Source organism: Xyrauchen texanus, chromosome 4, assembly GCF_025860055.1.
Source record: "Xyrauchen texanus isolate HMW12.3.18 chromosome 4, RBS_HiC_50CHRs, whole genome shotgun sequence".
Lineage (NCBI taxonomy): Eukaryota > Metazoa > Chordata > Actinopteri > Cypriniformes > Catostomidae > Xyrauchen > Xyrauchen texanus.
In genome coordinates, this window is record NC_068279.1 from 26324495 (window position 1) to 26351287 (window position 26793).

The 26793-nt window shown below is 38.7% G+C and overlaps 2 protein-coding genes across 2 annotated transcripts; both read left to right on the top strand.

Annotated features, from left to right (window-relative positions):
• The first annotated feature begins 8949 nt into the window (after positions 1–8949).
• Positions 8950–15783, top strand: LOC127640558 (delta-like protein B). Its single transcript, XM_052123185.1, has 7 exons — positions 8950–9191; positions 9319–9561; positions 10106–10172; positions 10303–10560; positions 11486–11847; positions 13338–13554; positions 14073–15783. Exons 1-7 carry the CDS (start codon positions 9138–9140, stop codon positions 14741–14743), a joined length of 1872 nt encoding a protein of 623 aa, XP_051979145.1. The 5' UTR covers positions 8950–9137; the 3' UTR covers positions 14744–15783.
• Positions 15784–17059: 1276 nt separating this feature from the next.
• On the top strand, positions 17060–22870 carry LOC127640848 (protein phosphatase 1 regulatory subunit 14A-like). Its single transcript, XM_052123520.1, has 4 exons — positions 17060–17322; positions 18477–18551; positions 19355–19387; positions 21731–22870. The coding sequence occupies exons 1-4, from the start codon at positions 17110–17112 to the stop codon at positions 21881–21883; spliced, it is 474 nt and encodes a 157-aa protein (XP_051979480.1). The 5' UTR covers positions 17060–17109; the 3' UTR covers positions 21884–22870.
• The last annotated feature ends 3923 nt before the right edge of the window (positions 22871–26793 follow it).

A 26793-nucleotide genomic window follows, 5' to 3' on the forward strand; every position in this document is an offset into this window, starting at 1 on the left:
ATTTATTAGGCAGAACTTTAAATAACTTATTCAGCTTTTCAAGCTGGTCACTTCAACCTTTGAGGTACATTCTTAGTTCAAGCCAAACAACTAAACAGGTAATATGGCATGACCGAATTAAAGTTTTTTTTTTTTTAAGTGCATGTAGCATGTCTATATTTTGACATGATTGCACTTTGGAAACTGCCACACATCAGCTGCCATCTGGAACAAAAGAAACAGATTGGGAATGAACAGCGAATAGATTTATCGACTCGACCCCCCAGTACAACTCTGTCCTTCCTCCCCTTCTTCTGTTGCTCTGCTGACCCCTTCACCTTTTCTTCTCTCTCTTTCACCCCTGCTGATTCTCCTGCCCTCTCTTTTATCCTACATCTGTCAATCAGGGATCTTTAATAGCCTTCCTTCACACAGAGGTTTACATGGTGGGGCCTCATCCAGAACCGTATGAGCCAATCTTGTGTAGTTGCAGTGTGTTCAGTGCACCTATTCTGACATGTGAAATGTGTAAAAAAATATTTACACTGATCAGCCACAACATTAAGCCACCTGCCTAATATTGTGTAGGTCCCACTTGTGCCACCAAAACGGCACCAACCCACATCTCTGAATAGCATTCAGAGACGATATTCTTCTCAACACAATTGTACAGAGCTGTTATCTGAGTTTCTGTAGACTATCAGTTTGAACCATGGTCTAGCCATTCTCTGTTGATCTCTCTCATCAACAAGGTATTTCCATCCGCAGAACTGCTGCTCACTTTTTGTTTTTGCCATCCTTCGGAGTAAATTCTAGAGACTGTTGTGTGTGAAAATCCCAGGAGATCAGCAGATACAGAAATACTCAAACCAGCCCATCTGGCTCCAACAATCATTCCACGGTCCAAATCACTGAGATAATTTGTTTTCCCCATTATGATGGTTTGTGAACATTAACTGAAGCTCCTGGACCATATCTGCATGATTTTATGCACTGCACTGCTGTTGCCAGACAGGCTGGTTTAAGTATTTCTGTAACTGCTGATCTTCTGGGATTTTCACACACAACAGTCTCAAGAATTTACACTGAATTGTGCCAAAAACAAAAAATACACAGTGCAGGGCAGTTCAGAGGACGGAAATGCCTGTTTTGAACTGACAGTGTTTATGGTAACTCAGATAACCGCTCTGTACAATTGTGGTGAGAAGAAACGCGGGTTGGCGTTGTTTTGGTAGCACGAGGAGGGGTCAACACAGTCAAGTCAAACTTTATTTATAGAGCACATTTAAAAACAACAGAAGTTGACCCAAAGTGCTTTACAAATTAATCAAATATACAATGACAGAATTATATACATACAAAAAAAAAAAAAATAGATACAATTAAAAACTGCATCAAGTATTTACCTAATTTAACCTATTAAAATTCTAAAGTGCTTTTGCTAAATGTGCGAAATGCTAAAGAATATAAATACGTTTTGAGCTGACCTCAAATGGTAAGGGAGATTATTCCAGAGTTTAGGACCTACCACAGAAAAGGCACGATCACCCTTAGGTCTACAATGTACAATAAGTTACAATAGTCTAACCTTGATGAAAGAGAGTGGATCACAATTTCCAGGTCTTTGCTGGAAAGAAAATGTTCGATTTTAGTGATTGATCTCAGGTGGAAAAACCTACCCTTGATAACGGCACTAATTTGTTTATTAAAATGTAATGATGAATCTAAAATCATTCCCAAGACATCTTACATGATATTGTACATTTGACGACAGATAATCTAACTGGGCAGCCAGGCCAGGAAAAGAGAAAATTGAGGGACCTAAAATCCGAACTACAGTTTTGCTTTCATTTAATTGTAAAATATTGTTTGCCAGCCAATGTTTAATATCTTCGAAGTAGTTTAGGATGTTATCAAATGAACACTTCATGTCTAAGCTCACTGTTAAGTAAAATTGGGAATCGTCAGCATAACAGTGATAGGATATCCAACTGTATGTCTGAAAAATAGAGCTCAGAGGATGCATATACAAGGAAAATAATAAGGGTCATACAACTGACCCTTAAGGAACACCACATGATAAACAAGCCAATGTAGAAGAGAAATGTCCTACCTTTATAGAAAATATCCTATCTTTTATATTGGAGGCTAACCACTGGAGGGCCATATCCTGGATGCCAACCCTACACTCTAGATTATTGAAAAGAATGTTATGGTCAATAGTGTCGAACGCAGCACTAAGATTTAATAAGACTAAGACAAGTCAGTAAGCCTGAATCCATGGACGGAAAATTATCATTAGTTACCATGAGCAATGCAGATTCAGTGCTGTGCTAGGGTCTGAAGCCAGACTGACAAGATCTTGGAAATAAAAGGCAATTTAAGGATTGGCCTATAAGTATTGGGTATTGTAAGATACAAAGAAGGCTTTTTTAACAAAGGATGTAGAATTGCATGCTTAAAACTGGAACAACTCAATGTCACACTGGAACTAATAGTTGTAAAAAAGGCGTGGAGATAAAATATCCAGGTTGTAACTGGAAAACAACATCTTGGAGACTACATCTGTTAACTGTTCTGACGAAACTGGTTCAAAGTGATTCAGGGAGCTGGATGGGGAAAGTATTAGTGGTTGATCAAATTATGAAGGTACAATAGCACCTTTAATATGCTCGATTTTGTGAGTAAAAAAGTTTAATTATGCATCACAGGTCTCTTGAGTAGCGTTCAAAAAAGCGTCTCTCACAGGGTTTAAGAATGGATAATATTAAATGTGGCTGATGTTAGTTTTCCATTTTCACCTGCCTGTATTCATTTACTCACCCTTATGTTGTTCAGAATGTATGATTGACTTCAGTGAAACCCAAAAGGACATGTTAGGCAGAATGTTTGGAACTGGCAGTGACAGTCATCATTCATGTTCTTCCCATCTTTTTAATTTCTGTGAGGAACACAAAAGGCCAGAACGTTAGCCTCAGTCCCCTCATTTTCATTGTAGGGGAAAAAAAGACGAGAAAAAAGTGAATCGTGACTGATACTAACATTGCACCTAACATCATCTTTCGACAGAAAAAAAGAAAATCATACAAGTTTTGGTGAACTGTTTCTTGTGTTGGGCATGATTTCAAAAAGCAAACTTAAAATAAGTTTCTGTAAGATAATTCCTGTCATCATTCCTTTGTTACCACCCATTTTTACTTTGAACACAGCAGCTGTACATACACACATCCACACTAGCTCCAATCCTGTAAATATTGAAATAGTTTGATCATCGGGCAAAGATCAGTTTTTCCCTCAAGGCCGGCAGATTTGGTACGCGTATGTATGTGCATGTGTGTGCATGAAGCACTGGTCTGTTGCCCCAAAGGGCTCAAAGGCCAACAGATGCAGTTCGATATTTAGTGTGTGTGTGTGTGTGTGTGTGTGTGTGTGTGTTTCGTCAGGATGCTGGCCTTGTATGGGTCTCTAATGTAGGCAGATCTTGTGTGATGTCCTAGGGGAGCTAGTCTTCAGGGCAAGCAGATGCCATGACGTGTGGAGATCTTGGGGTCGAGTGTCAACTATAGAGTTTACTGAGGATAGGGCAATGTACGTTTATGAATGTCCAAGGTTGGTCTGTGAAGTATGTTCACTCAAGTCTGAGGACTATGGATGGACATCACTGTGTATGAACCTATGTTAATATGTGGTCGAGTATATGTGCCAGTGTTTTATTTTCTTTCAGAGAAGGTGTGCCGTTTTTATTCAAGAAATCATCTCAAGCTGGAAGTTAGGGTGCTGATTATTGTATGGGGTGATGTATAATGTTTAAAAATAAATTTGGCCTGTGTATTTTTCTTGCAGGCCTGTTTGCCTGCACATATTTTTTCATGGAGATTTGAGGTATCTGGATGTGGGGTCATAAATATGGATGTATGTGGAGTGAGGGGTGTTCTGTAGTTCCCATGCTCCTGCCACGCTTGTGTCACATCCCAAGGGACCACCATCCCCCAACACACGATACAAGACACAAAACAGTCATTGCCCATCTGCACCAAACACACACACACATGCAATACAAACACACACTCATTCTCTTAATCAGATACTTTTAAATTTGGAATGAGGATGATTGAATAATTGGCCTAATTAATAAATTATATTGAAATAAATCCATCTTAGGATCTGTCCAACAGGTTTTAGCAAAGTGCACTTCTTAAAGTTGAAATGTGAGCTGTAGTATAAATATGATTTCACAATATACTGATTCAATCATACGATCCTCTTAGATTTGGAACAAGAGTGATTGCTTTATGCTTAATGTAGCAAGGAATTATTTTGGATTATTCTGTTGAACATGCTCAGAAGTATTTATATATATTTTGGTGCCACATATTTCTGTAAACCTGTTTTGAAATTATGTTGACTTGACAATATGAACAGTAGATAGATCTTAAATGGCCAAATAGGCACTGTGTTGTGTTATAAAGACTTTAATTTTAATTACTCACTGATTGAGATGTAGGACAAAACATCTCAATGTTTTACCAATTACTTTTCAATAGTCTCAAATGTATCAATATTTCCACTTTGAAATTAATCAGAGGAGATGAATGTTCACAAGAAAGATAATTTTATCAACATTTTGACACGCACGCACGCACGCACACACCACCTTCACAAACCACCTGTCCTCAGTCAATAAATCAATACTCAATAAATCAAAACTGAAAAAAGAGTACCTGCAATTGTTACCTCAGGGATCTTATACTTGGACTAACCCATAAAAATGACATTTGTTTGTGTAACCTAATTTGTCAAATTAAATAACTTTTTTTTTAATCAAATAAAACCAGTTAATTTAGATGTTTTAAACTTAAGAAATATAAATAAAAGATTAAGAAATATTATAAAAAATATGTTTCACCAGGTACACAATCTCCATTTAGTTTATAGTACATTAATATATTTTCTGTACATAAATTCCCATTTATGTCCCAACCATGTTATATCAACTGCATCACCCTAATTGTAAAGAAATTGTTTTGGGATTTTTGGATGCATTTAATACATGTGTGAATTTCTACACAACAGTGCTGACAATTCGGTAGATAGAGCTAACAATCAGTTTGGAAACATCCTGGATTCTCAGTTCATTTTTACTCTAATCTGTGAATGCTTGTCCATCATTATTTTTAATGAATATTTGATTATAACAGTACATATCATGTTTGTATCTGATAGTGTTGACACATTAAGTTAAGAGAAAGAAGCAGGACGTGGCACCAAAAACATTAATGACTTCTGAACATGTTCAACAGCTTAATTTAAAATAAGTCTATTTGCCACATAAAACTTTCTTTATATAGTCCTGTGGCCACGTTTTGTCCAATGTCTAAATAAAATCAGTTAGTTACAGCTCATATTGTAATGAAGATAATGTCTATCATGCTGGCTAGGATCTCAGATCTGAATGGTAAAACTGTCAATAAACTGTGACAGTGAACAAATTTCTCTTTTCTCTGTGGATGATTATCAGATTTTTTGTTTTGTTGACTTGTTTACCCTCTCTAGCTAAGTACCTCTGAATGCTGAGTTGAAACTGTCTCTTTAGAAAAGTGGTTCTCTATCTTTCTTTGCAGATGTCAGGGGTCTCCAAAGCCATTTGTCAGCTCTCATTTAGAGATGACACTTTCTTGCATGCCATTATTGCTGTTTTCAAATACATTTTTACAGTGAATAAATGCATAACAAGCCCAGAAGATCTGTCATTCGTAAAGGTTATGCTTTTCAAATTCCTTACATGTTGTATTTATGAAATATTTTGGCTAATTTCATGATGCTTTTAGCTACCAATAAGAGTGTAGTACTATTGGGTTCATGTAATACTTTTAGCTATGTTTTAAATCCTTTCTGCAGATTTTCCCTAAAAATCAGTGCAGAAAATTTGAATTAAGTCCACAGATTCTGTATGGGCCTTTGCATTACTCAGTTACTGCATGTTTTATCTAGAGACAACTCTGTATCTCCTGAAGTCCTACAAGCTCACAGACCCACAGAAATTATGCCTATGTATTGAATGGGTGCCGGGTACCTTAAATGCATCTGGTGTAGAATTGAATCTATCTTTATAATTGTATTGATCTCAACCTCCCATGCAATTTTATTGTTCTTTTTCTCACCTGACTCATCTGTAATTCTCTGCCGAAGAAAACAACAAGGTTAGAGACACTGGCATTAAAGGTGCACAAAGTAAGATTTTAGCTGGCTCTTGCTCATTCCACCGGTCCCAGTAGTACTTGTGGTTTTGGACTCTATACTGACACCCATCATCCTGGATACACCAAATGCTGGTGCTTTACACCAAATATGTTTATTTATCTTCTGTTTTGTTACTTTAGTCTGTGTTTTTATCTGTTTCATAATACACACACATCCCTATAATGGATATTCTTATATACAATCCAAACAAATTTTCGTGCGTTATTCTGCACTAGACTGTGCTATCAAGTTCTATGCCCCGCTAAACACTGCTTTGTGCTCACGTTTGCCTTTCGATGTCGTGTCGTTTTTTTAGTGAGAGCAGCAGTTAGAAGCAGTTTATTATATGACTCCAGCAGGGACATCTTGTTTGTACATTTCATCTTTCCTCTTGCACTCATTCTGTTCGAACTGTCTGGCGGATCACGCTCTTGCTAATCAATACCATCACTCTGGACCATGGCTGGTCTGGGAAGAGAAATCGTCCTGGGATTTTACATGGCAAGTGACCCAATTGCGGGATTATCACGGTCCATTCGGCACGTTTCCCAGCCGACCCGCTGCCCACTCGGTTCTCTCGATGGCCATTCCGCCGCTGATCGTCCCCAAAGTGCGTCTGCCCACCAGGAAAATGCCCGGTATGCCAGATTACCAGTCCAGCCGTGCTCTGGATGATACTCTTGACTTGGGCTCTGTTGTTGTTTGTAGTAAGTATATAGTGTTTGCTGTTATATTGTTTGGTTTAATTGTTTTGTTTATATGTACTTTTATGTTTGAGAATTGGCTGAAAGTGCTATATATAAATTAAACATGTTATTATTATTGTCAGTATTGTACAGTGACTCAGTCAATCACATGACACACGTTATGTGCTGTCAACATGGTAAAATTAAACATCTTTTATTGGTTTTCTGATATGACTGGGAAATTCTCGGTGTTCCCTGGCCGATTATTAACTTTACACAATTTGTATAGGCATATTTATTTACAAGCATCTGTGGTCTTTGGTCAATTTGTTATGAGGTATTTTAAAAGACATTAGACGCATTGTTGTTATGGCTTGATGAAAGAGCCCTGAGGCACGCGTCACTCATTTCCATAACAACAGCAATCTTGTGCCTGACTGACCGCAAACACACACAAACTTCCCAACTTCAGCTTTACCTTTGAATAAACAAGATAAAGAAAAGTTCACCTAGTTTAAATGAAAATTGAAGAACATAAGCTTACAGTTTAAATTGTTCTCTGCTATTTGGGTTTCCTTTATTGTATAAGTCACACAAAACATATATGTGTTTGTGTGTGTTATATCTGTTATAAATAATGTACATTAAAATACTTTATAAATAATGTAAGTGGAATGACTGTAAGCGTTTTGCACATTGCAACAGATTGTTGGGTGAGTCCAGGCGGTTTGAGGTGGACAATAAATGACCATGTGTCGCCTGTTAACATACAGCTGTTGGCGCTGACCCACACAAAAGGGCCATCATGATATTTCCACCACCCATCCTCCAGAAAAGTCTGCGCGTCTGCATGCGAAGACACACACACACACACACACACACACACACACACACACACACACACACACACACACACACACACACACACACACACACACACACACATCCATGGATTGAATCACATTGGCGCGTGTGGGCAGGGGGAGGCCATACGTTTTTATTTGCAATGTTCTTTGTGTCTGCGGGCAAAGAAGTGTGTGTGTGTGTGTGTGTGTGTGTGTGTGTGTTTGGGACGGATTGAAAGACGAAACGTGCGCTCGAAGGAAAGGTAGATATGAAGGGCAAAAACTGTGAAAAAATAGGCCATAACATAAAATATGCTGCCAAAACCTACAAGATAATTTCTCAAACTGTCGCTATCAATTCAGAAAATGTAAACATACCAAAGCAAATAAATAAATACAAATAAAAAAAAATAAATACAAATAAAAATGGTTGGGCAGCTCACAATTTAAGCAACAAAAACGCATGTAGCCTACATTGATGAAATTCAACGGTTACAGTTTTTAGTAGGCTTACATTAACTTTCTATTTGTGCTGCACTTGAAAAGTGATTTGAAGATTTGCGCATTTTAGTGTATTAAAAACACCTTAGTATTTCAAGTATTACTTAAAATTGTTTTAACAATTACACAATTCTATATTGAACTTCAATAAAAATGTTCATTTTAATAAACACAAACATATAAATTACTTAGACATATTAATACATTCTTCCATAATTATTAAGTTGTATATGCTTGTAGTAGCCTAGCTATAAAGTTCTATAAAGTGCAATATGAATAGGCTTTACTGAAATGTAACGTGGGCGTCAAACATTTTGACAACTGAACTAATATAACACAGGACACAATGTGGAACAAGTTTACTCAAGGGTTGCATTAGCTATTTCACAAAATCATGACAATAAATAAATACAATACAATACATTACAATAAAATATTTCAGTTAAAAATAGCGGGAACATGTTTGCATACTTCAGCAATGTGTGCCCATCTGGTCAACAGCTGTAATTAAAATTCCCTGTGTTGATATAAACAGCAATGTGGCTAACTCCAACCCCATCAACACGCTGCCACATCGAGCGGATCAATTTAATCAGCCCAGTATTACGCCATACGGCCTCTCTGACGTCATGCGGAGGGGGGCAAGACGTATAAAGTTGCCCATTCATGAAGTCGTGCAATGAAGACAAACCGCACCGCACCGCACAGCACTGAAGAACAGAGGTGAGAGGAGGGCACAGTGGACTTACATGGATGTGTCAAGGATTTCGAACAAAGACACATAACTTTTTTTTCTTGAACCCCCAAAACACTTATTAAAGCTTTGGTAGTAACGGATGAAGTTACCCGCGTGAAACTTTTGGATTAACTTGACACTGAGCGAGAGATGGCGCATCTGTCTTTGTACTACTGCCTGACGGCGCTGTCGTTTTTACAGTTGGTAAGGGACCACATCAAAGCTTACATTTATTCTATCTGTTCGTTTTATCTTTGAAGTGTGTTGTTTATTTGTATCAGAAGAGGTAATAGGCTACTCACCTGTGGCTTCTCTCTTCTCTGTCTGACAGGTGGCCTCCTCGGGTGTATTTGAATTGAAAGTTCACTCGTTTAGCACAACACGCCGCTTCTGCAGGAGGACGACGCGAGACTGCAACATCTTTTTCAGGATTTGTCTCAAACATTCAGAGGACGTCATCTCCGCCGAACCACCGTGCACTTTCGGCACGGGTCAGACCAGTGTCCTCCGGGCGGACCAGAGCTCTATAGCCAACAGCGCAGCCATCCAAGTGCCTTTCCACTTCAAGTGGCCGGTAAAGTTGAATGAGATTTGTAAAATTATTGACTAGATTTAGGGACCGTTCAGACCAACGTTGACGGTTTTTTTTAAACGCGAGGCAACGGTCAAAAACGTCCATCTAGCTCGTACAAAATAAATAAACAAACAAATAAATATAATGTATAGGCCTATGTTTTTTTTTTTTTTTTTTAACAGCACATAATGAAACCGCAAAAACGTGTTCGGTGTTAATATTTAATTATTAGTGTAACAAACAATATTTAATTATTAGTGTAACAAACAATATTTAATTATTAGGCATACCTGTCTCGTGGTGTATTTATTAAGCTGATTTGAGATTGTACAGGTGTTAGTCAGCCTCTTAACATGTAAATCTATAGGCTACAAAGTGGATAAACAACCATATAAAGCAACGGTCTGAAAATGTCAGCTCATTGGAAAGACCATAGAGATTGTTTATTTATTGATTAGCTTCTCAGTTTCATCATTCGGAATAAGTGAAGATCATTTGACCAAAGTTTTTTAAGATTTGTACTAACACTTCTTATTCTTTTCAGGGGACATTCTCTCTTATTATTGAGGCATGGACTGCAGAGTCTCCCAAAGAGCACCATGACTACACAGGTGGGTCGCCCTGTTTCAGAGGTCTTATAGAAGCTTGATGGAAAGCAAAGAAGATACATTACTAAATAATCTTTTTAAAGAGATACTTCAGGATAATTTTCCTTATTTACCATTTTTTTTCCCACTACAGAGAATCAAAACAACCTGATTAGTCGTTTAGCAACACGAAGACGCTTGGCAATTGGGGAAGACTGGTCGCAGGATGTTCATTTTGGCGAGCAGAGTGAGCTGCGCTACTCGTATCATGTTTTCTGTGATGAGTTTTACTTCGGCGAGGCATGTTCAGATTACTGCCGTCCCCGTGATGATACGCTAGGACACTACACCTGTGATGAGAATGGGAACCGGGAATGCATGCAAGGATGGCAGGGAGACTACTGCTCTGACCGTGAGTAGCACCTGCCTGTATGTCTTTGTGTTTGTCAGATAGTCAGAGATCTGTTCAGTCCTTTGGGAGACCAGTTCTGGTCTGATTTCTGGTCTGATGTCTGGTCCACCCCCTCTGATCACACTGTATTTATAAGTGAGTGTGAATGTGTATGATGTGGAGGGTGTGTTGGAACCTGAGCATCTGCAATACATCCCCCTTATCTGGACCTCATCTTTGTGTGTGTGTGTGTGTGTGTGTGTGTGTGTGTGTGTGTGTGTGTGTGTGTGTCTGATGGAAGCTGAGTAGCTTCTCCAGAGCTTCTGCTCTTCTTTTGTTTAGCTGAACAAAGAAACTCAACAGATACATGCTAGAGAGTCGTTCTGTGTGTGTGTGTGTGTGTGTGTGTGTATGTGTGAGCGTGTATTTATCACTTTGTGGGGACCAAATGTCCCCATAAGGATAGTAAAACCCGAAATTTTTGACCTTGTGGGGACATTTTGTCGGTCCCCATGAGGAAAACAGCTTATAAATCATACTAAATTATGTTTTTTGAAAATGTAAAAATGCAGAATGTTTCCGGTGAGGGTTAGGTTTAGGGGTAGGGTTAGGTTTAGGGGATAGAATATAAAGTTTGTACAGTATAAAAACCATTATGTCTATGGAAAGTCCCCATAAAACATGGAAACACAACATGTGTGTGTGTGTGTGTGTGTGTGTGTGTGTGTGTGTGTGTGTGTGTGTGTGTGTGTTTGTGTGTGTGTGTGTGTGTGTGTGTGTGTGTGTGTGTGTGCGCACTTGTCCACAGCTCACATACAAAAGAGTGCATTACCTCTGTCAGCTCACCAGCTGCTGGCCCCAACATTTAACACACCCATTCATCTGCCTTCTCCAGGGGGTGTGGTGTGTGTGTAACCCCCCTCTTTCTCTCTCTCTCCTCCCACAGCCATCTGCTCTTCTGACTGCAGTGAGCGACATGGTTACTGTGAGTCACCCGGTGAGTGTACGTGTCGTCTAGGATGGCAGGGGCCATCCTGCAATGAGTGTGTACATTACCCTGGCTGCCTGCATGGGACCTGCTCACAGCCGTGGCAGTGTGTATGTAAGGAGGGTTGGGGTGGCCTCTTCTGTAACCAAGACCTCAACTACTGTACCAACCACAAGCCCTGTGCTAATGGCGCCACCTGCACCAATACCGGACAAGGCAGCTACACCTGCACCTGCCGGCCAGGATATGGTGGCACCAACTGTGAGCTGGAGATTAACGAGTGTGACTGTAACCCCTGCAAGAATGGCGGCAGTTGCAACGTAAGCCTGACCATGATGAGACTTCTTAAATATATATTTATTATAAGTATTGAATTGTGGTATAATAATGATGTGATGACACCATTAACAATATGCTTGCATTTAAGATTCACATACATATTTTTATTCAGAATACTTATAATGCCACAGTTTAAGTGTCACAGTTTCCTTTATCTGCAAATTAAAGGAATATTCCAGGTTCAATACAAGCTAAACTCAGTTGACAGCATTTGTGGCATAATGTTGATTACCACAAAAATTTATTTGTTCCTCCTTTTCTTTAAAAAAAAGGAGCAAAAAACGAGATTAAGTGAGGTACTTACAATGGAAGTGAATGTGGCCAATTTTTGGAGGGTTTAAAGGCAGAAACCTGAAGCTTCTAATTTTGTTTGAAAGCGCTTACATTAATTCTTCCGTTAAAACTCATGTATTATTTGAGCGGTAAAGTTGTACCCTGATTTTATTTTTTTTGTTTATTTTACAACTTCATGGCAGTGAAGTTGTATACATTTTACATAGGAAAGGTTATTAAGTGATTTTTATCACACGATCGTGTTTACATGCATATTGTTTGTTTAGTGGCTATACTTTTGAAAAAGTTTGTATTTTAACTTAAAAAATTGGCCCCCATTCACTTCCATTGAAAGTGCCTCACTGTAACCCATTCATCCATCCATCCATCCATCTTCTATAGCCATTTGTCCTATGTAGGGTCGCCGGTAGTGCTGGAGCCTATCCCATCTGTCTTGGGTCGAAGGCAGGGAAACACCCTGGACAGGTGGCCAGTCCATCTCAGGGCAATACACACATACATTCACACTCTCACTCACACCTATGGGTAATTTACAGTCTCCAATTCAATTAGCCTGCATGTTTTGCACCCAGAGGAAACCCACGTGAACACGGAGAGAACATGCATACTCCACACAGAAATGCCCTGGATGAGCCTGGACTCAACACGGTGACCTCCTTGCTGTGAGGTGACAGTGCTCACTGTAACCAAAATTTTTGCAGAAGCAAATGAGGGGCATGTCAAAATACATTTTTGTGGTAATCAGTATTATGCCACAAATGCTGTCGATTGAGCTTAACTTGTATTGAATCCACAATATTCCTTTAACACTGAAGAGTATGTCAAGCATATGGTGAACTGGGTCTTTTAAACTACAGTACATATAAGTATACACATACTGTATGTTCAACAAAATGTCAAGTCATTGACATACACTAATAATTTATATATATATATATATATATATATATATATATGTGTTTATTATAATCAGATGTGCATTGTATGCACTTTGGGTCAGGACTTTCTTCACTGGGGAACAATTGGAAACATTACTCTAAAAAAATTTAAATAAAATGGCAGGACATGTGAATTTAAGCTTATTGCCCTGCTTTGGATTGACATTCAAGTTTTTAAGACCTTTATACCTTTATTGTTTATGCTTCATTAATACATGTATTCTTCTCTTTCACTGCAGGATTTGGAGAATGATTACTCCTGTACATGTCCACAGGGATTCTATGGGAAGAACTGTGAGATCATTGCGATGACGTGCGCAGATGACCCTTGCTTTAACGGAGGGACATGTGAGGAGAAATTCACTGGTGGCTACATATGCCGCTGCCCCCCAACCTTTACTGGATCCAACTGTGAGAAGCGACTTGACCGCTGCAGCCACAAACCATGCGCTAATGGTGAGAGTTTGTGTATGTGTGTGTTTAGGTTTCTTAATATACATCAACAAAAATTTTTGCAAATTTATTTTAGATTACAATGATTTAATCATGAGCTTACTGACCGGAGACAAATTTAATGAAACAACACAAGTAAGGCATTATGTACAGTCAGCCGGTCTTTATCACAAAATGTTCCTAGACAGAGTGATCGGATGAAGTGGAGGGGTCTTCCTGATAATGACCAGCTGATTGTACATTAACCCGCTTGGCGCTTATAATATCAAATAAATAGATAATTGGAGATTAAATATTGATTTGAGCTTAAATTATTTATTTTGTGAGAAGAAAGAGACTGATAAAAGAGATATAAAAGTATGCCAGAGAGCCATGTAATTTAAGCTTTAAACATTTTTACGCAACCATCCACATGCACATATGAAACTGTTACAGTCTCTGTTACAGGCTCAGTATGCAGTGGAGTGTTCATCTCTCCTGCACCTAGTCATATCTAATCTCTGGTTTCTCTCTTGTTGTAGGCGGTGAGTGTGTGGATCTGGGTGCTAGCGCTCTGTGTCGTTGTCGCCCTGGTTTCACTGGTCCTCGATGTGAAACAAACATTGATGAATGTGCTCGCTATCCTTGTCAAAATGCTGGAACCTGCATTGATGGCATTAACGGCTATACCTGCACCTGTACACTAGGCTTCACTGGCAAAAACTGCAGCCTCCAAGCAGACGCTTGTCTCACAAACCCATGTCAACACGGAGGAACATGCTTCACACACTTCACAGGGCCAGTGTGTCAGTGTGTGCCTGGGTTCATGGGTCTAACGTGTGAGTTTCCTGTGCAGGCAGGTTTAGAGCTGATGGCTCCCCGGTCTGGGCAAACCTCACCTTCAGCTGTGGCAGTGTCATGTGTGTTAGGTGTGTTGGCTGTGTTTTTGGCAGTGTGCGTGGCACTGGTTGTGATCAGGAGGAGAAGGCATAGGCTGCGCAGACAGCAGCTGTGCGATTCTGTGTTTAATGATTTGGAGACAGTGAATAATTTAGACAGGCAGCACTATCCCTATGACAGAGACTACAGTCACTCTGTGAGTCAGGTGAAACCCTGCAACACTGAGGGCAGACTCAGTCTCTCACTGGCTGGCTCTAACACACTACCTGCAGGGCAGGACTTCCTGTGGAGTGCTGGAGGAGGGCTAAGATGAGACAACACATGCATACATGTGTGTAAATGGCTGTAAACTCACAAACACTCATGCATTATCACACTAATGTGTGCATAGGAAGATATACACAGAAACACACAAATATGTTCACGCACATACACTCACATGCAGGGATGAGAATTTGGATGTAGCACTTGTTTTTGTTTTGATTTTTATGAATCAATGAATACATTAGTGAATGAATGAATGAATGAATGCATGAACGATTGTATTAATGTATGTATTAATAACAACTGAATAAGGAATTGGACCTTTGCCATCTGTATAGGTGGAAAACTCTGTAAACCAAAAAACAAACAAACAAAACCAACATGCACACCACTGTGTGCTTGACTGTGAATCTGTTTTCATATGAAGGCAGACAAAGAGCCCTCAAAGCTAAAAAAAAAGACTAAGGTTACAGAACTCTATAAACAGAGAAGTGATGTCTTTATTCAAAGATAAATGAATTAAAATAACTCTATAAAAAGAGAAGTAATTAAGTAAATACCTCTAAGAGAATTGAAACGTGTTAGTAAAACTGAGAAGTATAACAAGGTTAGGTGCTCTCCAGTGAAACTCTGGGCACAGTTTACAGTATAAAACTGATAAAAACTGTCATTTTTTTTTTGTCTTTCCCAAAAGGATATATGACCTTATTTTCTTATTTTTACTGTACGTTTGTCAGAATGTTTCTACACAAAATGATCTACCAGCAACCGGTGTTTTAATAAAACAAATAAAAAATGTAGTGAAATGAAGCAAGCAGAACAGTTAGGGATATGATCAAACTATGTTCTTAAGACCAAATGGAAAGGTTTTCCTCCAGTTTTGTACTATGTATTAAGCAGTGTGTTTTCTATCTTGACTAATATGGGGAAATGTTTGTCAATGGTTATGTTAAATTACATGAAAACAGATATCAGGAGTTTATAATGAATGTTTATTTATTTTGCCATTTCCCATTAATTTAAGCCTAAGTTTATACCTAAGTTTCTATTTTGCATTTTTGTACTTTTGCTTTCAATCATTGTCTTGTCTGTGTAAAGAATTTATGTTAATTTATTTTGTATATGAGTTTGTTATGAAAGACTGAAATAAATTATATAAGAAACACCTCATTCTCTGTGCTCTTTCTGAAGACAAATTATTTAAAAATGCTATTGATATATTTGATGACACATTTTTTTAATGTACTTTATGTCATGTGTCCCCAAACAACTGATTAACCCTAGAACACTTAAAATATGTGGGTCATAAATTACATGTCTAGTGTTTAGGGCATAATTTTAATATGCCACTCAAGGTATTCCTCAATTAAGGTGTCTTCTATCATGTTAAGTGGCTTTTTATCATTTAACATAAGATAATTTGCATCACTACCCTTAGAATGCATATGTGGGTCCTATTTAACACATATGTGTGTACTATGGTATTCAATGCATTTAACACTGGCATTATTTTTGTAAGAGTGCATTGATTGTTTTCAGTTTCCATTTGATTTGTACTGAAATATATGTTGCATACTATGTTCACATTCATATTTATATGTAGTATGCAAGTATTGAAAGTTGTCACTCCACAGTGCTTGGACATTCCCAATTCAAGGACAGTCCTAATGTAGCAACTGGACCACTTCTTAATGTATTTGGACCACTAAATGTAATTTTTCAGTACACCTGTACATTCTGAACAACTAGTATTGCTGCATAGAGTAATATAGAAATATGTTGTCATAGGCAGTATAGAGTAGCCAACTTAAGGTTGTAATATGACAAAGTTTATCCAAATTTTTTGTTGTTGTTGTAATAAATAAATATTCCAGCCTGTTGTACTTATATGTATGTGTTTGTGTGGGTAGAGTTGTTGAGACATTTCATATTTTACCACCAAACATGGAAATTGTCCATATTTCTGTTATAGCCTACAGTAGGCTACAGGCTTTTTTTTTTTTTACAGTCACCCAAAAATGTCTTAATTTTAAATGTGTCTGATATTCTTCAGAATTGAATAAAAATATATATAAACTACTTAAAAATGTAATTAACTAATACAATTTGAATGAGCTAATTTTCCGGGAAAGAAATAAAGTAATAAATAAAAGTAATTTTATAAAGAATAAGCATCTAGATTTCTCTTTTTTTTTCCTTTTTTTTTTTTTTTTTTACCCACAAATGCATTGAATGGGGGTGATGTTACATGCGTTCTAGGGTTAAAATGCCATATATTTCTTGCCGCCTCAACAAAAGACGTTATTACATCCACTAGCGTCCAAGCACGACCTTCAATGAACTCAAGCGTTCAGCGTCTTCTGTCCGCGCGCTCCTCCACGCGCTCATTCCCAGACAAGCACAGGCACATGAAACATGGCAGAGCAGACACATACCGGTCATTCCCCGGGTTTAGAGGAGAAACATCCAGCTCATTCCCCGGGGTTAGGCACCGCTCGAGAGCATGGCATGAATCTACAAAAGAGACAAGCGCGAGTTACAGTAAAATACAACCGCAAGGAGCTCCAGAAAAGGCTGGACGTGGAGAAATGGATCGACGACTCGCTTGATAAGCTATTCGAGGGCAAGGTGAGCGTAAGGCGCATCATCACAGGTGCAACAGGTGCTGCGTTGTTGACTGCACTAGAGGCTACAGGTTGATTTAATCTCATTTGATATGATAAACTAATGAAGTGTGATGGAAAACTGATTACAGTGTTGAACGGACGTGATGCATGTGCTTTTCAAACAAAGTTATGTGGAAAGACATGCTGGTTCATACATTTCTGTCTTTAGAACAGATGTTAGAACAGATGTTCTATGTATCACATGCATCATGTATCTGCATCTTGTAAAAATAGTTCACCCATAATCTTACTTGAAAAATGTCACATGCTTATGTCTGCCTTTGTATCTTTATATGGAGTGGGAGACTTTGCTCTTTATGTGTTTATTAATCTCATAATAAACAATAGGAAAGCTTGCAGCCTTTGTGTGATGGATGCTGTGAATGCATGTTTCGGAGAGAAAGAAATGAGGTGTTCATTGATCCAAGTGGGCTGCCCATAAAAGGTGAAGATAAATGGACCTCCTGAGGTACTGCTTTCTGTCCCTCAGTTACAGTAGGGGATCACTTGTTTCTGCAGCTACCATAAATGGGCACCCCATGAGAACCAGTCAGCAACAACAACAAGCAGGAAGTTTAAAGATAAGCTGTGTGTGCAGTGAGAGTGAGAAGTTTTATGAAGCTGTCCCACAGTAAGAGAAAATAGCGATCTCTTGGGAATTTTGTTTATTATGTGATCTGTTATCTCAATTTCCTCTGTGGCTCATGGGATTCAGCTGATGTGTAGGAGAAAATTTCCCACTGAAGTTATGGAATATTGAAAGTTTGTGTGTGTGTGTGATTTTATAGTTTTTTGTTGTTGTTGTTTTACAGTGCAAGGCTACAGAAAATTTGATATTGACATTTTAAAAACAACAGATAATTGTGACATGAAATGAAACATTTGAAGTCTCTCCTCTGCAATTATTCCAGCTCTGTCCTTTTCGTTTTAATTGTTGGAATTACATGTTACACTACATTAGACTCTATATACTGTAATTATCCATAATGTCAGTATTGCAGTGGCATATTATTCGCTTCTTAATATTTTTTTGTAAACAGTGTGTACTTTAGCTTTCAGTTCTCATGTGCAATGTACTATTATTCTTTGGTGATTTTGTATGTATTTATGTTGCAGGACATGCCAGAGGAGGTGAACATTGATGATTTTTTGGATCTCCCGAGTGATGACAAGCGAGCACAAAAACTACAGGTCCCATAATCCACCTTGTCATTGACACCATATCCTATGCTTATGTGGCCTTCATGTGGAGTCAGAAATATTGTAATTACAAGTTCGGAGCACATGAATAACCAATTAAAGCTGTATTTAATATTGGGAAACTCGGAATTCTTGGTGATAGCCAAGCTGCCGAGTTGTGAAGTTGAAAAGGATGTGTCGACATGAAAGATGATGGAAAGCAATGATTTTGAAAAATGATTACAATTTAAGTGCTTTAGTTAAATACAATTTATTAAATAAAGTCATATCTAAATTATGTCATATCTAAATTTGTTATATGACAGATCTTATCATCAACTAATGATAAGTTTGTTTTATGCAAATGAATAAATAATTAGCAAGATACCATGCATTCATTAATATAATTGGTAGTGTACCAATTATATCGTTATATATATATTATGCAGGTGCCGTCACATATGCTTATTCGCCAGTAAAACAGAAAAAAGATCTTCTGCCTTCATTAATTGTGTATTTGTTTTAGTTTGACTTCTTTCGTATTTTGTTTCTGACTTGAATGCATGACATGTCTTAATAAAGAATGCCCGGTTTGAAAGTAGGTTCACTTGGTGCACTTGAAGGCAGTGTATGATTTCCCTATTGAATCACCTAGATTAAAATTGCACTGCGAACATTATATTAAATTAATATTCTCCTATATTTGTACACAACTGCACACAAATTTAGTTGACTCTTTATGAAGTTATTGAATGAAGTTATTTAAATTGACAATCAAGAATTATCTAAATTAATTCATTTTAATTTTTTCACAGGTGCTATTGCAAACCTGCCCCAGCAGCACTGAGGTACACTTTATTTGTCTCTCTCTGTCTTTCTGTCCTGTCCTGCCTATTCTTCCTTCTGTATATCCCTCTCTTTGTCTTTGTCCTAATGTTTTCCTTGCTCTGTTTCAATCTTTCTGGCCACTCATCCTCAGTACCCCTCTACGGGCTCTCTCTCTCTCTCTCTCTCTCTCTCTCTCTCTCTCTCTCTCTCTCTCTGTGGCTGACACTTATTTCTATGTTTTCTTTCTCACAATGGTCATTTGTTCTTTCACTCTAGATCTCCCTCTGTCTCCCCATGTCCCTGTTGCTCTCTATTAGTACAAAGACACTCATTCATTAGGGTTCTTCAACAATGTTCACTCTCGGCCCCTTGGTTAGTGTGTGTGCATGTACAGATGCTTGTGTGTGTGTGTGTGTGTGTGTGTCCATGAATTGCTGACACATCATGGAGTATCAGCAGAGCGGAGCACTGACCTCACACACAAAAACATAAACACACAGAACACTGGCATCTGAATAAAACACTGTAATCAGTTTTATGTGTGAGATATAACAGAGCAAATTTCTCACCGTATTCAATTTGACTATTCAAGGTTGTGAGGCTTAACATTGTAAACATATTAAATGATTACTGGTACAAACACACACACACACACACACACACACACACACTGTCAGCAGAAGGTATTTACCAGTTCAGTTTTAGAAAGTTAAATAGGTAGTTCGCCCAAAAATTCTAATTCTCTCATTATTGACTCACGCTCATGATATCCTAGGTGTGTATGACTTTCTTTGTTCACCAGAACACATTTACAGAAACATAGAAAAAATATCTCAGCTCAGTAAGTCCTTAAAATGCAAGTAAATGGACATTTTTCGTTTGAAGCTCCAAAAATCAGAGTTAGCATAAACTTCATTGATACGACTCCAGCGGTTAAATTAATGTCTTCTAAAGCATCTTGATCACTTTTGGTACAAAAAAGATCAATATTTATGTACTTTTTAAGTGAAAATTTCATGAGATGGTGGACTCCAAGTGGTCTCTCGTGTGACGTATTCGCATTGCCATGGATACAGACGTAATCTCACGTTCTCCACTTGGTTGAGACATCCAGGATAAGTACACAAGTGCAGCATTGTGTGAGTAAAGAAACAGATCAATATAGATCTAAACCAAATCCAACCAAGCTTCTGTACAGCGTTCCTGCTCTTCACTTTAAAACAGCACTGCTCTTCCGGCTTCGATGCACTTGCGTCAGTTCTCGTGTGTTTTAAATGCCAGTGCAATTACGTCACACAGGCGTACCTCTGCTCACCAGAAGCATGATTTAGAGTTAAACAAAAGTACTTAAACATTTATCTCTTACGCACCAAATGTGATCATGTCGCTTAAGAAGACATTAATTTAACAGCTGGTGTCGTATGAATGACCTGTATACTGACTGTCTGTGATTTTTGGAGCTTCAAAAGAGAAATCTCCATTCACTTGCATTTAAGGACCTACTGAGCTGAGATATTTTTCTCATGAAGGTGAGTATTCACCCTTCATGAGAGTGAGTAAATAATGAAAGAATTTGTACTTTTGGGTGAACTTTTATACAACCCATAGATAAATCTTGATAATTTCTGCAAGTTTCGTGTGATAACAATTCATAGCAATTAACAATGTATTTGGTTTTTTTTGGTTTAACATATGGGCACCTGATGCTTGAGATATGCTTGGATTTTGTTTTTTCAGCATGGAGCTTTAAGGCTAAAATGTATATGAATGTATAAAGGAAAGTTTATGTCTTGGGTCTTGTAACAATAATCATACAATTATTTTCCACATTTGTTTTAAATATAGTTTTAGATGGAGTAGAGCATGTCACACAGCAGGACATGTCAACTTTCCAGAAGTATATAGTGTTTAATAAATTTATGCTATTTGTAATTACGGGAACAGAGCTTCTATAGATGGAAAAATTATGATTAGGCTGTAATGGGAATCAGCACTGGGTGGATTGTGACTTTTGATTAGACAAGATACCAGAAAAGCGTTTAAAAGCAATAAGTGTTTGCAGTATTTGTTATTAAGCTGATAAAAAAATAACACTTTAGTATTTACAAAGGTGCATCCTCTAAATTTTAACATATACTAATTTACAAATATTAATTGCTAAGTAAACTATATTTTTAATGTGTGTACATCCAAATAAAAAAAATAAAATGTTTGTGTGCAATAAAAAAAAAAATGAAAGTTTTCAGTCAGGGTTAGGGGATAGAATATAAAGTTTGTACAGTATAAAAACTATTATGTCTATGGAAAGTCCCCATAAAACATGGAAACCCAACATGTGTGTGTGTGTGTGTTTGTGTGTTCAGGCCTTCATTGCTGAGTTGTTGCAGAAGTTGCATGGTCTCCATAAACAGGAAGACTTGCAGAATGAGGGAATTGAGCATCCTTTTCTCCACAGTTACCCTCATCATCATGGCAACTTCCATCACAAAGACAGATATCAACATCAGACACTGTGATTGTATCCCAGCGCTGCAGTTTGCAAAGTTTTATTATCACTGGACTGAGCTAACTAACACACAGCCTTTGGACATAGCATGCCCAACTTGTTTGCAATCTGTAACAATAAGGTGTTTGTTTACAAACTTATATTAGTGGAAAATTAACTTTTTTCAGTTTTGAAGGGATTACAATTGGTGTTGTTTATATATATTTGTATAGTAGAGTTGTCCTAAAAATGAATATGGTTGCAAAGCATTTGACTGCTTTGTGAACTGCAACTGTGTGATGTTTGGTTACTAAAGTTTGATTGATTGCAAACTTGCATAATGCTAGTCTCACTATTTAAAGTTAAATCTGGTGCCAATAGTTTTTATGGAGTCTTTATCTGTGCAACTTAACAACAGTTTACTAAGACACATGTCCAGTGACAGGCTCGTAAGGAAAATAACAAAACTGAGCAGTTGTTATATTGGCTATATATGGAAATATAAACAAGTTTAATAATATTTTATGAACTGAAAGATTTGATTAAATAAAAGTTTAACAAAAGAAGGACAGTTATTTTGAATCTGCGTGTGCAGCAGAATGGTACTCGGGTGTGTTATAACGTAGCGTCCACTAGAGGACGATATAACACTGAAGCGTTGCAGAGATGAACTGGCCGTATTTCCACTGTAGGGCCAATTGACCATAGACAGAACAAGAATGTTAAAGGAATTAATTGTTTTTATTTATGCGTTTATGAATTTGCTCATACAAAAGAATGCAAAACTAGAAAAAAGTTCTGTTTTTATGTTTATAATTAATTATATAATAATTTAAATTTTTGACCAAAACAATGTTATTTGCAAAACACATGACCATCCAAACAGTATAATTATTCTTTTTTTTTTTACGTCTTTCATGTGCTTAAAAAATATATTTTAAAGGGATAGTTCACCCAAAAATGAAAATTCTCTCATAATTGATTTACCCTCATGGCATCCCAGATGAGTATGACATTCTTTCTTCAGCAGAACACAAATATCTTTATTTTTTTCAATATCTCAGTGAATAGAATAGCTTCTCAAAATGCACAACACATCAAATCTTGAAGCGGACGGATGGGCTACAACAGTAGAAGACCACGTCGGGTTCCACTTCTGTCAGCCAAGAACAGAAAGCTAAGGCTGCACCAAATCTCACCAAAACTGGATAGTTAAAGAGTGTAAAAACATCACCTGGTCTGATGAATCTTGATTTCTGCTGAGATACACCGATGGTAGGCCCACTGCAGCCTCAGCTTTCTGTTGAAAGAAGTGGCTGATAGAAGTGGAACCTGATGTGGTCTTCTGCTGTTGTAGCTCATCCGTCCGCTTCAAGGTTCAATGTGTTTTGCATTCTGAGATGCTTTTTTGAGATGACTTGTACAGAGGGGTTATTTAAGTTACCATAGCCTTTCTGTCAGCTCGAACCAGGCTGGCCATTCTCCATTGACCTCTCCCATCAACAAGGCGTTTCTATCCACAGAACTGCCGCTCACTGGATGTTTTTGTTTTTGGCATCAGTCTGAGTAAACTCTAGAGACTGTTGTTCATGAAAATCCCAGGAGATCAGCAGTTACAGAAATACTCAAACCAGCCCGTCTGGCACCAACAATCATACCACTGTTGAAATCACAGAGATCACATTTTTCCCAATTCTGATGGTTGATGTGAACATTAACTGAAGCTCCTGACTTGTATCTGAATGATTTTATGCATTGCACTGCTGCCACACAATTGGCTGATTAAATAATTGCATGAATAAGTAGCTGTACAGGTATACCAAAGTGTTTGGTGAGTGTGTGTCTATATAAAGAGAAATCTCCATTCACTTGCATTTTAAGGACCTACTGATCTGAGATATTTTCTCATGAAGATGAGGAGTATTCACCCTTCATGAGAGTGAGTAAATAATGAAAGAATTTGTATTTTTGGGTGAACTTTTATACAACCCATAGATAAATCTTGATAATTTCTGCAAGTTCCGGTGATAACAATTCATAGCAATTAACAATGTATTTTTTTTTTTTTTGGTTTAACATATGGGCACCTGATGCTTCAGATATGCTTGGATTTTTTTTTTTCAGCATCGAGATTTAAGGCTAAAATATATATGAATGTTTAAAGGAAAGAAGGAGCCTATACTACCATGTTTCTTATGCTATGGGTACAGTTGTCCCCTGCTGATCACCTTGCATGTTTGCCTGATTTTTTTTTCAGTGACTCTGCATCCTAGCATGTCCCAAAATTTTAAGTAGACAAATAAACAACAGACAAAATTTCCTTTCATGGTCCGTCACTAGTAAAAGTTTATTCGAAAAGAAAGAGGAGTAAGATGATAAATGATAAAATTACCCCCAAAACAGATTTTTTTTCATAATTTAGCTATAATGTGGGCTTCGTCCTTGAAATGCAAACTGCTAATGCAAATGTGCACACTAATAATGACATTTCGAACTTGCATGAGAAGGGAAATATTCACAGGGTTACAACTGTATACATTACTATACATTAATCTGCATAATTTATCCATGCTCCCGTGCGTTGCTGGAAACTCATACAACATACTGTATATTAAGCTACTGAATGCAGAAATGTGCTGAAAAGTGATCCCATTAGAAAGATAGCTAGAAAGAAGTAATTAAAAAGATTACTTTGTGACCACATTTGAGTCTTTGTGGCTTAATATGTTTAACACACTTTGGATATCAGATGCTTGTCAAAGCATAAGGATTGTCACGTTTTCTCAAGAATATCCTGGGAAACATTTTTAGACACTGCAAACACAAATATACTCAAGAAGTTCACACAAAATGAAAATATGCACAGTTAATCTGCAAAATAATTGGGTTATTAAGAGGTATGTGTATATACTTATTAGGCCCTAGTTATATTTACATCTGTTATTTTTTTTTAAAATATATTTTAAATACGTTGTGTTTCTATGTATAGGCCATAATTAAATAATGTAATCTGATACATTATATTTTACATTTATTTACATTTTCACATAGTTCTGCCCCACTTGTTGTATTATTATAATTATTATTTTGCACTAAATAAATGTTTTTACAGTTATAAGCTAGCAGTTGACATGGAATTTCTTGCATTGCCAGGAAGTAAAGATATATTTTGTTGAAGGCTCCAGGCTGCATTATTCCAACTTTAGTTTAAAAAAAAATCATAATGGAATTTCAAGTGAAGAACTACACTATCATGCAGAGAAGGATCCAACGTATTGTTTAGTTGTCTCTTTAAAGAGTGATTTTTGCAATCCATATGAAGAAATTAATATGAAAAATACTTCCTTTCATAAACTAGACCATTGAAAAGGTGGGCAGGCACTGTCCTATTATAGCTTATTGAAGTAGTTCTTAAAGTGTGGGGTGTGTAGATTTACAAGGATGCACAGAGACTTTTCTTGTTCTAAAAACTTGTTCACTGCCACACTTTCAAATCTCATGTGAGAACCAATATGATACTCAGTCTGCCATCATTGCTGTTATGAATGGAGGCAGACGAGGAGAGCGGATCTAAATGCAAACTTACTTTTATTAACTGAGACAATCAAGAAATACAAAGGAAAACCCTCAATGGGGAAATGAACATAACACTGAACACATGATGAAAACAAAACGGGCAGCACACACACACACACACACACACACACACGGAATGCAAAAAAAAAAAGTGACAAAAAAAAAAAAAAAGGCAAACAAGAGGGAACAGTGAAACAAGACGAGGTATGCCTAACAGAGCCCCCCCCACAAGGATCGGATTCCAGACGATCCGAAATAAATAAACAAATAATAAAACAAAAACAAAAACAAAACACCAGGAGCAGACAGGCAGACCAGGGGGGCACGAGAGCAGGCAGGAAGTCCAAGGGGGCACAGAGGGCAGGCAGGGAATCCAAGGGGGCACAGAGGGCAGGCAGGGAATCCAAGGGGGCACAGAGGGCAAGGACAGGTTCAGGTGGTCTGGGAGCTGGCCACAGGACAGGGGCCGGGTCAGGAGGCCTGGGCGGAGGCCACAGGACAGGAACAGGGTCAGGGGCCCTGGGAGGAGGCAACAGGACAGGGGCCAGGAGGCCTGGGCGGAGGCCACAGATCAGGAACAGGGTCAGGGGCTCTGGGAGAAGTCCCTAGAGGTGGAGACCTGGAAGGCTCTGGCGGCGGAGCTGTAGAAGGCTCGGGAAGCGGAGCCCAGGAAGGCTCGAGAGACTTGAGGAGCAGAATCCTAGAGAGCCTGGGAGGCAGAGCCAGTAGGGAGGCTCAGGGAGGCTGGAGCCAGTGAGGAGCGCTCGGAGAGGTGGAGCCCTAGAAAGCTCTGGAGTCTCTGGGAGCAGAGCCGTAGGAGGCTCGGGAGGCGGAGCCGTAGGAGGCTCAGGAAGAAGGGCCGTAGAAGGCTCGAGAGGCTTGAGGGGCGGAGCCCTGGAAAGCTCAGAAGTCTCTGGGAGCAGAGCCGTAGGAGGCTTGGGAGGTGGAGCCACAGGAGGCTCGGGGAGAAGGGCCGTAGAAGGCTTGAGGGGCGGAGCCCTGGAAGGCTCGAGAGGTGGAGCTCTGGAAAGCTCGGGGGGGCAGAGCGCTGGAAAGCTCGGGGGGTACTGGCTCTGGGACGGTCGAGGCTACGGGCGCGGGCTCGCTGGCCGTGACGGGCTCGCTGGCCGTGACGGGCTCGCTGGCCGTGACGGGCTCGCTGGCCGTGACGGGCTCGCTGGCCGTGACGGGCTCGCTGGCCGTGACGGGCGGAGACTGGGGAGCAGAAGCCTTTCTTCTTTTCCTCCTCCTCCGGGCGGATGAAGCTGGCAGCGCTGGCTCGTTGGCCGTGGCTGGCACGGAAAGCCCAGAGGCGGAAACCGGGATCGAGAGAGGTGGCTCCCCGGTAGCGAGCTCCCTCAAGAC